Genomic DNA, 19,073 nt, shown 5'->3' with positions numbered 1-19,073 from the left:
GATTTCCATGTTAATCAGGACTTTACAACATAGTAATATGTTAAAATAGTAATAATATGCATAATCACTTACTTTTAGAGTCAGATTCCCATTTATATTTATATGAATTTCACCCATGCTCTATTTTAAAAGTATGTATACATGCTTTACATAGAATTACTATAGTATAAAGCCTAGTTAATTTAATCTTCCAACAGTTTACTTAGACAAATAAAATTGACTACATTGAGTATTTTCTTAAATTTTTTGTACTAAAAAACCTACATCTCAAATTTTATTTATTGGCTCAGATGTTTTCTTCCCTTTACCCAGAGATTGTGTTATAGATTTTTATTTTATATAACTTAAAAAAATAAGTGTTATTTTGAAATCCTTATGGTTCTGATAATAACTGCAGGTATGTCAAAGTGTGACATTTAGGAATTTACCTCATAGAATATAGAGGAAACAGAACATTAAAGAGTTACTAAAGAACCACTGTAAAAAATGCCAAAAAACTTTACCCATGTAAATGTGACATCATATCCTGACCAAAGGAGGAAGTGGCAGGTCACAGGGCTCACACTGACTGCTGTCATAGATAGCACACTGCTGTCTTCAGTTGTTTCTGTAACGACAGAAAGTGCATTCACTTGGAGTAGTCTGAATTCAAAATGCTGAAGAGAAAACCATCCAACGTTTCAGAGAAGGAGAAACATCAAAAGCCAAAGGTAAGGCAATTTTATACATAGTCAAACAAAACTGAACCACTTAATAAATTACACACAGAGAGAGAATTCTTATCTGCCAGTCATATAAATTCAACCATAGGGCTTAATGTCTCATGGCAAATATGGAAAAAAAATTGCATTACAAAGTTAGATGTTAAATAATACCTGACAGTTATATATGGTCTTTGTAATTTAATTTATAGGTAATATTTTATTGTTTATATCTGTAACTGAACTTTGAGCACAGATTATCAACTTCCTGGAAATCAGTTTGGTGATCTCTGAAAGATGGATATTATAAAATCTTCTTGCACATTTTTAATGACAGTAGACTTGTCAATGTCTATTTAACAATTTACTGAATGCATTTTACCTCTTAAGTGCTCAGGTCTTCACAATAAATTTAATTATGAGAAGATTTTAAAACAGATATTTTGGTTAAATATTTGATATTTTTTATTTTTAATATTAAAATATGACAGCTTGTTGTACATATTATTTTTCTATTCTGTTTTTTGAACTAAGTAGAGAATTGGGTTGTGTTTTGGGAAGCATCTAAACCCCATAAATTAATAGATTTGACAAGTTGATTCTATTTGGCATGTTTTTCTAGCCTTTATCTTGACAATAATTGCCACTTAAAAGAAAAAGTAGGGCTGCCTGGTCAGTGTGGCTCAGTGGTTGAGAGTCAACTATGAAACAGGAGGTCTTGGTTAGATTCCCATTCAGGGCACATGCTGGGTTGCAGGCTTGATCCCCAGGAGGGGATGTGCAGAAGGCATTAGATCAATGATTCTCTCTTATCATTGATGTTTCTTTCTCTCTCTCTCCCACCCCCTTCCTCTCTGTAACCAATAAAAAATATATTATTTTAAAAAGTAGGGCATGAGGTAGCAAAGTTTAGGTTCTATTGTAGAAATCTATATTAGTTATTGATTTATGAAATCCTGGTATAGAGACTTTTGGTAACATTTGTGCATTCTTGAATTTGTTATATAAATAACATTTTAATTCTGTTTGTGAATAAATAATAGCTGAGTTCCAATATTTTTTAAAGGACTGATTTATTACCTATTATTGGTCTTTATATACTTGACACCCATTCTCAGAGAAAAGATTTGGGAATTGTGAGCTTCTGACTTGATGTGGCATTGAATAATCATCAACATTTGAAAACTCCTTGCAAATTACACACAACCACCCTGAAATAAACTAAAATTAAATGATCTCTAATCTTTGGAATAAATGATTTTTAATATTAATTCTTACTGACACAAAGATCTGATAAAGGACAGAGAAGTATCTTTACGGAAAAATATGGCTAATAACATATCAGAATTTCTGTCTTTTTCCCTAATGTAATAAACATTCAAAGTAACATTTTCCAAAAAGCACAAAACAGTTTCTAAAAGCATCATTTACCTTTATATTTAAGATTAATTTTATATAAAATTCACTTGATTAAATGCAATAACATTGAGTTTATAAGAGTAGCTTAGGAAGATTACAATAGTAGATTTAGGAGAAACAGTAGTTTTCCTCCAAGTATTTAAAATCTGAAGTTAGAATATTTCATAAAAACTGTATTATGTAGTAGTTAATATGTCATTGAACTATTTCCAAAATGGTATCTCAGTCAATTATCAATTGCCTTAATTGCAGAAATTATTGTAATACAAATAGAGTGCTGTTCATCTTATTGACTTTGTTATTAATAAAAGTAGAACTATATTGATAAAATGCATATCTGGTAACAAAATATATTACAGAATATAGTCACACTGGAAACATTAACTCTTGTAGATGAACTTCCATTTTCTTGAGATAAATAATTTTATTCCATATAAATTTTAAAATTAATTTTCCAATTACAGTTGACATATAATATTATATTAGTTTCATATGTACAACATCGTGATTAGATATTTGTATATCTTACAAAATGATCACCCCAATAAGTCCAGTGCCCATCTGACACCATACGTAGCTATTACAATATTATTTATTATATTCCCTATGCGTGACTATTTTCATTACTGGCAATTTGTACTTCTTAATCCCTTTCACCCTTTGCACCCATCTCTTCACCCCCCCTTCCATCCAGTTACCATCAATTTGTTCTCTGTGTCTATGAGCTTGTTTCCCTTTTGTTTGTTTATTTATTTTGTTTTTTAGATTCCACATGTAAATAACATAATATGATACTTATCTGACTTATTTCAACTATCATAAAACCCCTAGCTCCATTCATGTTGTCAAAAATGACAAAATTTCATTCTTTTTTTAGCTGAGTAATATTCCATTGCATATATACACCACATCCTCTTTCTCCACTCTATATAAATTGGAAGAGTTTTGTGAGTGTATATATACAAGTATGTTTTTCATACACTTCACATTAACTAAATTACTTCCTTTTAATATGGAGTTAATAGTTTCCAAATATTATAATTATGCCTTATACTCATTTATTTTTCTGGGTAATTTTTTGAGCATTTTATGGAAAAAGACCAGAATCCCTAGAGATGGCACAAATAATGTTATGACAATCCCTATAAATACATAGGTGGTAAAATGAGGAGTGCAAATTCCTTCATCTAATAGAAGGGAACACAGGGCATGTATTTAGAAAGATAAAATAGAACCATCAAGGGAACTGTCTGAAGTATAGGAAATCACTATCTACACTGACTAATTACATACTCAGAAACGTACACACATTGTGCTGCACTATTTCAGAATTTTTGAGAGAGATTTCCTTGTGTTTTATTATAAACTAGAGGCCCAATGTGCGAAATCGTGCGAAGCACCCAGCCTCCCACCACACTGCACAAGGTGCCTCGCCTCCCACCGCACTCAAGAGCCGTTGCTCGAGGGCCACGGGGGGGAAGGGGGGAAGACGGGGAGGTGATGGCGTACCAAGAGGTGCTCCATGCACCTCCTGGTGACAGGTCGCTTGGTCATTATGGCATTACAGCGTTACGGCCAGTGGCTTTTTATAATCTAGATACTGAAATAAGTAATGGGCAACATTAAAAATTAGGGAAATATTATTTAATCATTTGGTTCATGTTAATTACTATAGGTTTTATTTCAGGTGACATAGTACCTAATTCAAATGGTGGATGCATATTATACCTCAAATAAAAGTTATGAAACTGATCATTTGAATAGGAAATAAATGGAAGAAGACTTTTTGGTTAGTATTTTTAAATGTCTTATACTTGTAAGAAGAATTCAAACCATTCATGGATGTAAAATGTAGCAATAAATTGTGTCCTATTTCTAAAACAATTTATTATTTTCTTATGTTCTCAAGACTTATTGATAACATGTCCATCAAGCAAAAATAATAGGTCAAAACACATATTAAAATACAGTGTACCATATATAATTTCATCATTAATGTGTCCTCTTTTCCACCCTTTATTTTTCTGTTTCTCCATTTTGAATATGACTTCTTTCTTTCAAATAGCTCATAAATAGGAACAATAGTGTTCGTATTTACTTTAAGAGATTCATAATGCAGATTAAGAGGGAGAGACAAGAGATATTTTATAAGGGAAACTAAAACGGCTTTGGGAAATTATTAGAAAAGAAACCCACTATGTGTACTGGAATGTTAATAAATTCCAACAGGTTCAATTTGTGACTCAGAACCCTCTATGGTGATGAGGTACATTTCAAATTAAGAAAGGAATTTGGTAAATATTTGTGCAGTATTCTACCTTTAGTCCATTAAAAATAGCCTTGATTAACATACAGGCAAGGAAGTGTACTGTACTTTCCCTTCTTTGATTTTGTTTCTACTTTATTATCATGAGTGTCCACTACAGATATATTTTTTCAAAACTTTAAGCATACCCAGGATTCACATTGAATAAGATATATCATTTCACTCTATAAATGCTTACATTATAGAACAGAATGTTTCTTGACTATTTTTTCAACTAAAATGTTTTATTTTTAGTTTTCTATATTTATTGTGAGTTTTTCACATACCTGTTGTTGTGTTCAGAGCTTTTCATATACTAATTGATTTAATATTTGTAACAACTCTGTGAGGGAATCTCTTAGTTAGCCTCACAGAGGAGAGGGCATAGAAAAGGTGAATTAACTTGAGCAAAGACACATAGGTAAAAAATAAAACTGTGTGATATGAAATGCATATGTCAATTTTCAGTACTCCTGTTCTTAAATATTAGGCTGCCATTACAAGTATAGGAACAGTAGATATTATTTCTAATTGTCTTAATTACCAGCTACATTTTAATGAAACTAGGCAGAATATATTTGTAAGAGCCTCTGTAGGGTGGATAGGAATTTAGAGATTCTCCATTCTTATCTCTGATTAAATGCAAGAATTCCACCTACAAAATTCAACAGTTACTGAGAAACAACAATAACAGCTTCTTTAGTATTCACATTGTTCAAGAAAAATCAACCTAAGATTGAAGTAAGTATAGCCATGTATCTCCTTCCTGCACCTAGCATAACACCTTCCATGTAGTAGGCTCTTAATAAGTATTGGTAAACTGAATCAAGTTTCTTGAGTCTACTGTACATAGTCTGGTTCCAGTTTGGATGTTTACTAGTGTTTTGTACTTTCATTATTCTTAAATCAACTCTGAGAGTATGTACATAAGAAACTTTGTATGTAAATGTGTAAATATAGCTAATTCATAGTTAAATTTTATTTTTAAAAGAGCACCAACACTGCAAATGTTGTGCAAAACTCCTAGAAAATCCTGTCATGTCACAGTAGAACTTTGTTCCAGGTCAGGAAATATGGTCTAAATATAGCTAATTCATAGTTAAATTTTATTTTAAAAAGAGCACCAACACTGCAAATGTGCAAAACTCCTAGAAAAGCTTGTCATGTCACAGTAGGACTTTGTTCCAGGTCAGGAAATATGGTAGAAAATTCAAATATGGAAAAGAAATAGATCCCATAAATAAAACTCTTCAACTGAATCAGTGGGGCTTTATTTGGCTGGGATTAAAGATCTGTGTTAGTAAATTTTAACAGAGGTTTTTCTTTGAGTAAAAGAAATTCAAATACCATTGTTATTTTAAAGGAAAACACTGAAATGATGGCAGTTCTGGAAATAGATTTTTTAACCATTTTTAAAAACCTGAAGTACTTAGTAAATGAGATACCATTAGTGTCACAGATGCTAATTTTTACCAGCAATGACTGAAGTGGCATTCCTTCCACTTGCATTTGATCCTAGCAATGCTAGGAGGTGAGGAGTTGATTATGAACAGTTTTCACTGCACTGCCTGCTGTGCAAATGTATTCTCCTGAACAAGGATGACACATAGTTGTGGCATTAAAGACTTTTTTTCATTGCTTTTCCTATCAAGTCTGTGCAGATATATTTTAATCTAACCAAGTATGAAAAAAAAAAGAAGCGTATCTGCTCTGCTGCGTACTTTAGGCAAGGCATTTGCACAAGGGCTTATGGCATTATCTTTTCCCTCTAATTTACAGGAAATAGAACAGTCCTGTAGCTCAAGACATGACAGCTAGTAAAAAAGAAATTGGTTTGGGATTATATGAGACAGTTTTTCTTCTAATCCTGTGGGCGTCTACCCTACTGCTTCTTTTGGCTTCTTCATCGGGGATATAATTTTCAGACTTCAATTGATCTGAATTCAGTTGAATGTTTTGGTTTTTTAAACAAAGTGATATCAAATAAGATATGTGATATACAATATAGGTAATATTTTAAGTTTATTTTTCCCACTTAAAAAATGGTGAATGTATATAAATGTTTATTTGTTTGTTTGTTTGCTGACCTCCTGCAGCCAAATATCTCTCAAGATGATCTCTTCGTTTATGTATTTAGTCAGTGTTTATGTCATATTTGTTTTCCAAGAAATATTTAAATTATGATTCAAACCTAAAATAAAATAAGACAAGTCAGGAGAAAACAAAGCATAGACCACAATATCCGGTGTCAAAGGGCCATCCAGGTTGAGTTAACATTGGGTAAAAGCACTTGCGCCTCAGTGTGGTCCTATAACCAGCAGCGTTGCCATTCCCAGAGTTGGTTAGAGATGTGCATTCTCAGGTTATGCGGGCCTATTAAATCAGGACATGCCTTGTAACAAGATACCCAAGAGTTCTGTGAGCACTTTAAAGTTTGAAAACTATGTTCATATTGATGGTTCTCAACCTAGTCTGCATACGTGAATCACTGAAAAGCTTTAAAAAATACTGATAACTGTGTTCCATATTCAGATATTCTGATTTACTCATATAGAATATGCCTGAGCATCTAGAATTTTTAAAGTTTTACAATCTGGAGCCATTTTTTTTTCAACTAGTCTTTTCAAAAGACTTAAAAGTTATTTCATTAATTCCTGTATCCATTCATTAATTCTTCAACGTAACAAATATCTACCGAGTCCAGACCATAGGCTGGAAATACAGTGGTGAATAGAACAAGGATCCCTGCCCTGATAGGATTTACATTTACTGGGGATGACAGACGACAAGATAAATATGTTAAATATATAGCATGCTATGCAATGACAAATTCTAAGAAGGGAAGGAGGGATGTGAAATATAGAGACCAGGGAAGACTTTGTGAGAATGGGATGTTTGGAAAAGGACCCGAAGGAAATGGAGGAGCTGGCCATGAGACTGGCTGAGGAAATCTACTCCAGGCAGAGGGAGGAGTTAGGACAAAGCCTTGGTGTGGGAGTGTCCCTGGTGTGTTTGGAAACAATGAAGCAGAGCACACAGGGGAAAGAGCGGTCAGTCACTAAGCGCCAGATCACACAAGACCTTGTAGTCATTGTAAGGATTTTGCCTAGTATTGAAAGACTTTGAGAAGAAAAGGGCCTCACTTACATTTTAGTAGACTTAGTCTGTCTTTTGTGTTTCGAATATATTGAAGGGAGTGAGGAAGGAAGCAGGGAGATGAGATCCATTAGAAGGTATTGCGGAAACTCAGACAGAGATGGTGTTGGCTCAGACAAGGGAAGTGGCAGGGTGGATGTTGAGAGACGCTGAGATGTATTTGTACATACTGTATACATTTGAAAACATATAAGAAACTTACCGCATGTGCTTGAAAGATGGTAAACAGAAAGGTTGCCGTTGCCCTGCACTGGTCTTGCTTCCAGCTGGTGCCACATTCCAAGGAGAGAGAACCTCATTCCTCTGCTCATAGCCAGCAGAAGTTCACTGCCAAAATGATGTGCCACTCAGAAAGGTTTCTGCTTTTTCCTTCAAAACACAGATTTTTCTTGGACTTAATTTTCATTTCTAGGGCACCTCAAATAAGTAGAGACAAACTAATAATTTCCTCATTTTACCATGTTTAATTATTTGAAACTTAAATAATTTTAGCCTTGAAAACTCTCCCAAAAAAGCGCAAATTCATTTTAGCATTCTTATTATTATACATAATATAAATCTATAACAAAGTTGTTTTGCAAGCAATTAGCAAAAGGTTTGAGGCCAAATAGATTGGTTATACTTGAAGAAAGCACAGTGCCCAGAAACTATATGAAAATTCAGAAGACAAATGGTTGAGAGATTTGATGGAAGTACAGAATCCCCTTTGGAAATTTGAATATTATATCCTGGAATAAAAATACAAAATCACTACTCTGACTACCAATGCATTGGATTTGTTAAAAATCAATTTAATGAGACACTTATCTCTTTAATTTTTTCTTGCCTTGCTTTAGAGATAAATGGCTTCATTATCCCTGCTGGTTATTTTTTTCGAATGGAATTAAGTCCATATTCTACATATCTAAGTTTCCAGATTTAGCATTACCAAACTGATCCAGTTCTCTTTCTTTCTAGTGTTAAGGATTGAGGTGAATTTCTAGAAATAAGACATTTCATATTTAGCTTCTTGGTAGAGAAAAAAAAATGTCTTCCATTAAGAATTGATTAATAAGAATAGAAGAGGGTTTTAAACTGGCCCTGGTGGTAGATGAAGTGGTTCTTTCATAGGTAGAGCCATTTGTCAACACAGCTGGCTATGTCCTCTTTCTTCCCTCATATGAAGAGCTTTGGAATTTTTCGCCTAGTCTGTGTTAGTTTTCTAGAGCTTCCATAACAAAATACTATAAATTGGTGGCTTAAAGAACAGAGCTTTATTTTCTCTCAGGTCTGGAAATTCAAAGTGCTGGCAGGGTTTGTTTCCTCTGAGGGCCATGAGGGATGGATCTGTTCCAGGTTTTCTTCAGGACTTGCAGATGGACACCACTTGCTGCCTTTTTCTTGGTTGACACTCTGGGCATGAGCGCTCCTCCTGATGCCTTTCTTTGTGTATCCAAATCTCATCTTTGAGTGGCTGTGACCACTGTCATGCTTTCCTGTCTCTGTTTCCCTTAGCCTAGAATGCTTTTACCCACTTTTTCCAAATCATGAACTCATAACGTTTAATACCTCAAGAAAGCCTCCACTAGTTAGCTAAGGCAGTGAGTTAGAGGGCAGAGCAGTAGGGAACTAAAGTATTATAGATATGGGTTTGAGGTCTTATTCTGAGATGTCTTAACATTTTTTTAAACATTTCATTAAACCTTTTTGAGGTTTGTTGTGCTGTCTAAAGAAAGGAATGTGTTAAAACATGTCATATAGGACTGATGTGAGAATTAAGTTAGTTACCACATGTAAATTTCCAAGCACATAGTACATGTTTGATTAATAATCTCTCCCTCTTTTCTATTTTTAATAGACTGTGTTCCACGCCTGTATTGTTTGTCTTACCACAGTTCATTTCAATATGTCCTTCCAACTAGAGTAACCATCAATAATAGGGGCTGTATCTTATTCGTATTTGTATCCCTGCAGTTTCTGTTGGGAAATAAGGAGAATTAAACTCTATCTGATGTTCAGACTCCATGTGCTTTCTAATATACTTTGATTACCGTCAAAGCATTTGTAATATGGAACGTAGTCATGACTTCTCAATATATGTACCGTAAATGTAGAATGGTTAATGGATAATATTAGTCATCTAAAGAAGTAACCTACTTCAAGACACAGTTTTTAAACAGGGCACTGATAAAGATCTGGTACACATCCACATAAAACAAAGTAACCAATTCTAAAATAGAATGAAGTAAAACAAAATAATAATTAAAAATTGTAATCTGTCTGAAAAGGGGAAAAAAGCATTTTCAAAGGGTGTTACTTTTCACAGAGCTTAAAGGGAGTGGGAGCGTATAAATTTGACCCTGTGGTATGAAGAACCATCCAGATCAGCGTAAGCAAATATTCTACTTGGCTCAGCAGACTGGTTCACTTAGGTGAGGTAGGAACTTTTGGCTGTTATAAATTTGTCTCTGCAGCCCTTAGCATCACCTACTTCACTCTACTGTGACTTTACTATACCAAACACAACAAACTCCCAACACGATTTTGTGTCCCATATAGTATTTCTTCCAGGGGAGACAATCCTTCAATCAGTCAACAAGAGAACACATTCTTCTTGGCAGTTGAATTTCTCATACTGAATCAATATATGGTATTGCCAGTTTGGGTATCTTATCAGCTTAGTTTATGACTCAGTTCCCCTTAAGGTTGTTTATTTCTACAAACCTAAAAAAGAAAGTGTGTATATTTATCAAAATGAAGACCTGATATTGGACCTGAAGACCTGGCCACGGAACTAGTTTCCTAGAAGGACTGGCCTGAGCTGCCACTGGCTCTACCTTTTCTCTATATGCATACAAGGAAGGCAAGAAAATAATGAACTTTTTTCCACATTTTTTATGATTTTTAACAAGTTAAATTCTTAGAATAAGATTCAAAGCAGATTTTCCTTATATCAAATTCTATTTTATAATTCAGAGTGATATGACAGTCTGGATATTTGTTTAAATTTTTTTCTGAATATTTCACATGGTAATAGCTGTGCAACTTTGATTTTTTAAAGTAATAAATAGATAATTTAACATAAATTTATAATTCTTATAGGTATATATTCCTTATAGGGTTAGTTATTATAAAGCTACCATCATCTTTTCTAAATTAGGCCATCTATAAATTTCAAATTACTTTAAAATTATGAATATCTCACTATAATTATTTATCAATTTTGAATCAACCAATATCAATGAAACAAATGTTTATAATTTAAAAAATAAAATTCCTTCAAAGAAAAATGTTCTATAATTATTAGACATTATATGGTTGGTTAGGAATTATCATAAACTGAGTTCATTCCTACCACTACTATTACATTTCAATACCACTATTATCTCCTGATTAGATTGAAATATTCAAATAGCCAAATCTAAATTTACTGAAAGGAAAATAAATGTAATATACAATGAGGAAGTTAGAGAACTCAAAATTCTCTTCCAAATATTCTAGAATGAACTTACTACAGTTTTTTCCCACCTATTCTTTCCCTGTTTGGGATTACATGTCATATATTTGCCCCACATAAACATGTCTGTTCTTACTAATAGAAAAACGTTTAAATTCCTAAGTACAGTGGCAGTGGGTACTGCCTGAGAGAAGAATGTTTATAAGCTTTATGATATTAACCGCAGCACTCAACCTCAGGTGGCATAAAGCATGCAAAAAAGTCAGTTTTATTATTTATAAAATGGTTCCCCTTGAAGCACAAGAGTGACCTTGCTCTGCTGAGCTGACATATGCCACTGGATTAATGGTCGAGCTCTGCTGGAGGGAAGCTCACGGAGACATTACAACTCCAGAAGCTGGGCTGGCAATGACCATTAATCAGGGGACCCAAATCATGCATCAAAAACACTGATTTAAAAGTAGTAAAAATGGCTTAAAAAGCTTTTTGAGAATTAGCTTGTTGTTTGTCATTACTAGTGTTCAAGGAGATTACTACATGACTGAAATATTCTTTGGGGATACCTTTAGAAAGGTTATTATATACCCAGAGGCCAAGGAAATGCAGAGGACAACTAAGTCTAATGGAAGTAGCTATGATGGAGTTTTTGTTCCAGAGAATTGGATGGAAAAGTTTATTAAACGAATTCAATTTTTTATAATTCATTTTTAGTTCTTTATTTAACCATGATTTCTAAGCAGGAGGTACTGTGAATGTTTGCCTCTTTGTGATAATTTTATTTTTTATTTTAAAGCCAGAGCAAATGGATTTAGTGGGATAAACATTTGACTGGTGAACTTGTTAGGATATTTTTCAGGAACATGAGTTTGAGTCAACACATTCAATAATTACATATGTTAAAAAGTATCTAAAGGACGTAAAAGTACTGTATGTTCTTCTACCATGTGTTAGCTAGTGAAAAATTTTTAAGACTTTTCTTTCTCTGATTACTGAGAAGGAAAATAGGCCTAAGTCTAAGATCCTTAAAGAGAATGTTCAGTTTAATTTTTCTGATAATAAGTTCTTCCTGCTTTTTAAAAATGCCTTTGATAAAATTGAATAGGCAATATGTTTTATATTTTAATAGTTTATCTTTTAGACTAATGATACTATACATAATATATACATATAATCTCATTATTATGTAGAACAAATAGTAGAATCAGGCCTTTATTTAAAAAAAACACAAAATATTTGATACTTAAGATTATGGTTAATGTTTTAAGGCCTGTTATGATTAATTCTTCAAAGTTATTGTTCTAAATAACTGTTGCTTTGCCTAGCCAATGTGGCTTAGTGGCTAAGCATTGACTTACAAACCAGGAGGTCACAGTTCAATTCCCGGACAGGGCACGTCTCTGGGTTGCAGCTCCATCCCCAGAGGGGGGCTTGTAGGAAGCAGCCAATCAATGATTCTCTCTCATCATTGATGTTTCTCTCTCTCCCTTTCTCTTCCTCTCTGAATTCAATTTTAAAAAACATAAAATAAATAACTATTGCTTTGTTTTAACATAATATTCAATATTATCTTCTTTTGTTAATTACTTATTCAGAATTATTTATTGTTTTTGAAGTTTAGTTATAAGATTAAAATAGTTGATAATAATGTGATCAAAGTTAAAAATTATTTAATGGTTGATTATAAATAGAAAAAATCAATATGCACATAATAAAGAGTAAATTTCTAAATTTATGTGAAGATAATATGTATTTCTTATAACTGGATATCTGAATTATTCTTTCTATCAAACTACCTACTAATAGAAAAAAATAGTAATGGAAATTTGATCAGGGAAATAATTTATCTTAGAGTAAGGATAGCAAATGCTTAAAATATGTTATCTGTAATTTCTAATTTCTCTCCCCACTATCTTCCCTAAACACACACTATCTTCTATAACCATGATGGTCATGGTTAATAATGACCTCATTATTCAGAGTCCTTTCCAACACTGCTCTCCTTGAAGGTCTTAAAAAATTATCCATGTGGTGCAAGAGCTGAAAATTCTTATCAATTTTGGTTTCGAGTGATAGACCATCCAGAAATGGATAATCCTTGTGAAATATTCTTGTATCAAATATACAACATAAAATGATTATATTCACTAAGGACAATCTTTCATTCCCTTGAAGAGTTAAGGAGATACTTATATTAGACACATTTTTTTAATCCAGTGCTCCTTTTGATATACAGGGTACGCTTCCTCAGCTTTTTGCTACTTTACCACCACTTTAGCAATCACCGTCTTTGGACTTAGTGATTTCTAAAGTCTCCCAGTCAATAGCTTCACAACCTCTTAGAGTAATTTTTGAAGATGGTTAAGAAAGTTGAAATTGTATTGATTTCACCTAATTTCACTTCCAAAATGTGATTATTTTAATGGGCCTTTCTTTAGACTGACTATGAATTATGTACATAGACCTATAAACACAAAATGCCTCTCATGTATTAAGTAGTCAATACAAATTAGTACTTGGAAATGGGGGAATATAAATTTCCAAGTTGACATCTATTATACATTATTCATTTCATTTTTTGTTTATAAATATCTGCTTTTAACAATTGCATCTATATTTGTATACCATTCATTTGAATGTGGCTCTGTGTAGCTCTTATCTACTGAAGTTACAAGAAAGTGTAAATTCCTCCAGGACAGATTCCTGCCTGATCATGGTCACATTTTAAGAGCTTTTCATTTCCTTTATATTCTCTAGGATTTTGTAAGAATCAATGATATCAAGTGACTGAACTTTTGCCAAATTATCTTTTTACCTGAAAAATAAGAGATATTTAAGACATAACCATACTACTTATTTTAAAAACTCCTTTCAACTAAAAGAGAATATCTTACTCTCTATTCCATTCCTGAAAGTGCAGCATGACTTACAGTCTATTGTTGCAATGCAAATTATAGGATACAGTGATAAATCATGCAGAGGTACAATTAAGAATTTCAAATGTTTTGAGTCTGTTTTACTCTCAAAACTTGTGGGATTTTTAAAAATCTTTATTGTTGAAAATGTTACATAGGTCCTCCTTTTTCCTCCCATTAACCTCTTGAGTCTGCCCTGTCCTCCCCCCACCCCGACCCCTCCAGTCTCTCACCACCCCATTGTCTGTATCCATGGGTTATGCATACCAGTATATGCATACAAGTTCATTGATTGTGCTCTTCCCACCCACCCTCCCCTGTCTTCCTCTAAGGTTCAACAGTCTGTTCATACTTCTGTGACTCTGGGTCTATGTTTGATCATCAGTTTATCTGGATAGGCTGATATGAATGTGAATAAACACTTTTGCAGGTTAGAGATTCTGCATTGATTTAATTTTTTTAAAGTTCTAGTTTATTTCCTTTGTGTAATTTTCTTTGAAGCAGTTTCAATTTGCAGAAAACATCTCGTGACACATCATCTTCTGAAAGTAAAGCTTTACCATGGAAATTTTGACACAATTTTAAAATACTATGGTTGAGTCAGAATCTGCACTTCCTTTAGATATTTTGCAGCTGATGGCAAAGATAGTGAGCCAGACAAATCAAGTAGACTAACTGGTTCTAAGAGTCCAGATGTACATTAAAAATATTTATAGCATTGACATGTATGTGAGCATTGGCTTGTGTTAAAATATTAAGTATGCAAGGCCATGTTTCACAGCTCTAGTTGTCTTTTAGCCTCAGCACCCCTGACATCCCTAACAACTATCTTCCATTGGCACCACATGATAGTGTAATTATTTAACACTGAAGCAATCCTAACAGATTATTTTAAGTCAGTTAAATTTGTTTCACATTCTTCAAAACATTTCCATGGCTGAGTTTGTTAGAACAGTTAAAACCTCGAATGTCTTTGGATAAAAGCTGATAAGCTTATTGAGATTTAACATACTATTATTATAAAATATTCATATAAGCACATACACTGAAACAATTTCTATCTTTTAGAGCATATTACTAACCAGTGCTCTCTGTGCAATATTGAGATTATGTGAGAACTCACTGGAAGAGTGTGTGTAATTTTTAATTTTCCAGTATTTTCAAAATACTGTGGATGTCTGACTCACATATGCAAATGTTTTCTTTGAAATAGACTGAAACTTTTCCACCAGTGCCTTACACAAATATTAAGTCAAGCTGGAGGTAAGATTTTATATGAAGACCCCAAAGTTGGTGAGTGGTGAAGAAATGAAAATGAAGGTCAAGTTTTTTCTGGTGTTGGTCAAAAGGATGATTTACATTTTCAAAAGGAGACTTCCTTATTCTCCTTTTCTGCTGTTGATAATTTTAGGCTGGTCATTGTTCTAAGAAGCCTATTCAGTTCCATTCTTTCTATCAAGTCTTTCCACACTTTCCATCCTGCTCAGATAGCAAGTTTCTTTGAAACTAAAAGAAAATATCAAAACTTTGTAAAGGAATAACGTAGTGGAGAGTTGAAAAGAAAAGTATTTTTTTTTAAAGTTCTGGTTCCTATAATCGTTTTCTCATTGAGTTGAACTAGATGATTTCTAAGAACTCTGCCAGCTTTATATAATCTGTAATTAGAATTGTTAGAAAACTAGAGAGGAAATATGACTCGCAAAAAATAAAGTGAATCTTCTTAAGTTATTTTAACTATTCATTGTATTGTGTAGAACCACACACACACACACACATGCACACACACACACACACAAACGTGTTCAAAACCTAAATGACTTGATCAGCTCTACTTTTGTGGAAACCAAGTAGACAGTATGGGAAAAAGTAATCTTTACCGTGTGAACTCAGATAGTCTTGTAAAGGCAATCCAAAAACATACATTTATATCAAAAGTTAGTTATACTAACACAAATTTACAAAGCAGCACTTTATTTTCTCTTTAAATACAACTGTACTAGTACTTCTAAACAACTATGAACTAAGCAATACTAATGATATTTTTACAATCTGGTTGCTTAGAAACTTACAATACCATCTACCATCTTACTCCCTCCCTCTCTCTCTCTCTCTCTCTCTCTCTCTCTCTCTCAGAGGCACCTGCATTAACTTTTACTTTAAGACTAATTTTTTCAGAACAGTTGAACAATTTTAGGTTCACAGCAAAATTGAGAGGAAAGTACAGAGTTTTCCCATATACCCCATGTCCACACATTATTAATTAATTTTTAGCTATTATACGTGCACATTTCTTTTTTGCTAATCCAACATTTTATTATGGAAAATTTCAAGCATATGTAAAATTAGAGAGTAGCACAATCTACCCCATATATCCACCATTCAGTTAATCATTAAATAATGACCAATCATTTTTTCTTCTTTATGCCCACATATTTCACATACTTGCTTCCCTTCACTGGATTTTTTAAATTACAAATAAAAAATGATACTTCCTCAATATCATCAAATAGCTACTTATTTAAAAAAAACCTGTTTTTTTAATGTTTTAGTTACAGTAATTTATTTGATCTATATTTGAACCATTCTTAAAGGCTCTTGATATGTACTTTATTTTTTCTCTTTTATTTCTATTGATAAGTTTAAATAACCAGGCTACTTGTCCTGTAGATTTCTCATTGTCTAGATTTTTATGGTCAACTGCGTTCTCTTCATGTCATTTAACATGCTCCTCTGTCTCCATATTTAATCTAGTAATAAGATACATAAAGTTGGTATAATTGCTTTTATTAAAGAATATTTCATTGGTGGAATTAGGTGCTTCTATTATGAAGTATATATTCTAGTCCTCTCTTTTTGTGATTTTAGTAGCCATTGATAATTATTTTCTGGATCCATTATTGCAGTAGGTGTTTACAAAATAGTAATTTTGTAATTTCATCATTCTTAATTGATTAGCTGGGATAAACATACATAGAGAAAAACAGATTTTTTTTCATTATGTATGTAGTTACTCTGAAATATATTTCATACAAAAAGGACAGATTAAATGTTTGTCTTTACCTTTACTTGCCAGTTCTAATAATATAACTGTAACATTTGCAAAGGTAACTGCTAGGTTTTCTCTTTTTAATATCATCATGAACTCATGAATTTTGAGGTATTTTAATAGAGCTCAGGTATTATTCTTATTTGTAATACAGTTACCCCATCTTTTGATACAGTCTACTCCAGTGAAAACATTTCCAATGTGATCACTGTGTTGCTTTGGCCCCAGTAGGCTTTGAAAGCTTTCTTTATTTATGGTGTGACAAGATGAGAACTGTGAGGATTCTGACTAAGGATCTTGACTCCAAATTTAATTGACATCATTACTTGTTTGCACTGTCCCTAAACCTTTTATTATAAACCAATATTATGAATAACAAGGTGATTACTAACAACAGGTTAAAATTTAGTTTGCCCACTTTTTTGTCAAATTACTGTTTTTTAATATCACTTAAAATAATTCTTCTTTCTTAAGCACTACTTAAATATGGAATTAGGCTCATCTGTTTTTATTTTTATCTGGAATTTTTAAGGATGGTTTTTATTTCATATTGTTTATAAATATATAAAATATAATGTGAAATAGTTACATTATTTTAAAATCAAATTTATAAAACAAGGTATATTTAAATAAGTCTATTTTCTTTCCTCTTTTATTTTGTTTATTTTGTCCCATTTCTCTAAGAAGAAAAATACATATTTTCCATATTAAAACACACTCATACATTTGCACTCTAAAAAAATTACAGCACACTACATATGATTTTTTTCACTGGACTTTTTTTCACTTACACTGTATTCTGAAGATCATTCCATAGCAGTATAAATAGATATATTTTAATTTCTTACAGCAGTGCACCATTCCTTTGTTTCACCATATATTATTCAATGAACATTGATTTTTACAGCTTTTGATAATATAAAAGTTTTACAATGAATGTGGATGTGTAAGTCAGTTTGTATACAAATGTATCTCTGATTTAGATGTTTAGAAATGGAAGTGCTGGATCAAGGGGCAAATACAAAAGCAATCTTGATAGTTTGCCAAATTACCCTCCACAGCTATTGTGCCAGTTTACAAACATGTTTAAATATTTTGATTGATTTTTAGAGAGAGAGGAAGTGGGAGGGAGAGAAACATGGATGTGAGAGGAGAACATCAATCAGCTGCCTACTGCATGGAGATTGAGGCTGAAACCCAAGCATGTGACCTGACCAGGAATCAAATCTGGAACCTTTTGGTGCACAGGATGACGCCTCACCAACTTAGCCACACCTGCCAGGGCTACAAACATATTTAATTGGACAACAAAAGACTATAGATTTATAGAGTCAACTTAAAGTCTAAATATGATCTATGTCAACAGAAACAAAGAACTATCTAAGATCTAAATTGCATTTCTATTTGTAACTCTTCTGTTGGTAGCCAGTGCACAAAATTTGTGCATGGGTGGGGTCCCTATGCCTGGCCTGTGATTGAGACTAATCAGGTTCCCCGCCTCTCCACCTCCCTGCCTCCTCCTTCTCTCGCCACCCACACTCCACCATCACACGGTTCCGTGCCTCCCCACTTTCCTGCCTCCCCCCCTCCTCCTTCTCTCAATGCCTGTGTCCACCACCACCCACCCCTGGTTCCCCATCCCAGTCCAGGACCCAGCCCCGATTGGGTGATTGGGACCTGCCTGCCAGGGGGAGGGACTGGAAGGTGGCCTCACCTGAGGGAGGGGCCAAGGGGAGGGGCAAACTGCTACCATGGTGGATGGGGAGTGGGACGATTGGCACCTCCTGGCTGGGGGTGGAAGAGAGGGAGGGACCCAGGAGGCCTCAATGAGGGAGCTGTCTCTCAGTCCCCCTGGGAAAGAGACCAAATCTGCTGCCACCCATCCCCAGTTCCCCACCCTAGCCCAAGGGCCCAGCCCCAATCAGGCCATGGGGCCTGCCGGCTGGGAAGAGAGACCAGGAGGCCCCATTGGCGATTGGAGATTGCGGTTGGGGACAGCTCCTGCATTGAGCATCTGCCCTCTGGTGGTCAGTGAGTATTTTAGTGACCAGTCATTCTGGTTGTTCCAGTCATTCTGGTCATTCCATCTTAATGGTTG

The 19,073-nt window shown here is 33.7% G+C and overlaps 1 protein-coding gene across 2 annotated transcripts in view; it reads left to right on the top strand.

Moving 5' to 3' along the window:
• The first annotated feature begins 560 nt into the window (after window positions 1-560).
• SAMSN1 (SAM domain, SH3 domain and nuclear localization signals 1) overlaps window positions 561-19,073 on the top strand; it is a 55,727-nt gene continuing 37,214 nt past the window's right edge. The window contains exon 1 of one of the 2 annotated variants that reach the window (XM_006773940.2): window positions 561-710. In XM_006773940.2, coding sequence (XP_006774003.1) covers window positions 654-710 — 57 coding nt within the window. In that variant the 5' untranslated portion in view covers window positions 561-653. The remainder of the gene's footprint in view (window positions 711-19,073) is intronic. The other variant, XM_015570600.1, reaches the window with a different exon arrangement.

Source organism: Myotis davidii, unplaced genomic scaffold (assembly GCF_000327345.1).
Source record: "Myotis davidii unplaced genomic scaffold, ASM32734v1 scaffold24, whole genome shotgun sequence".
NCBI classification, from domain to species: domain Eukaryota; kingdom Metazoa; phylum Chordata; class Mammalia; order Chiroptera; family Vespertilionidae; genus Myotis; species Myotis davidii.
Note: the sequence above shows the minus strand (reverse complement) of the source record. Positions and strands in the feature narration are given on the sequence as shown.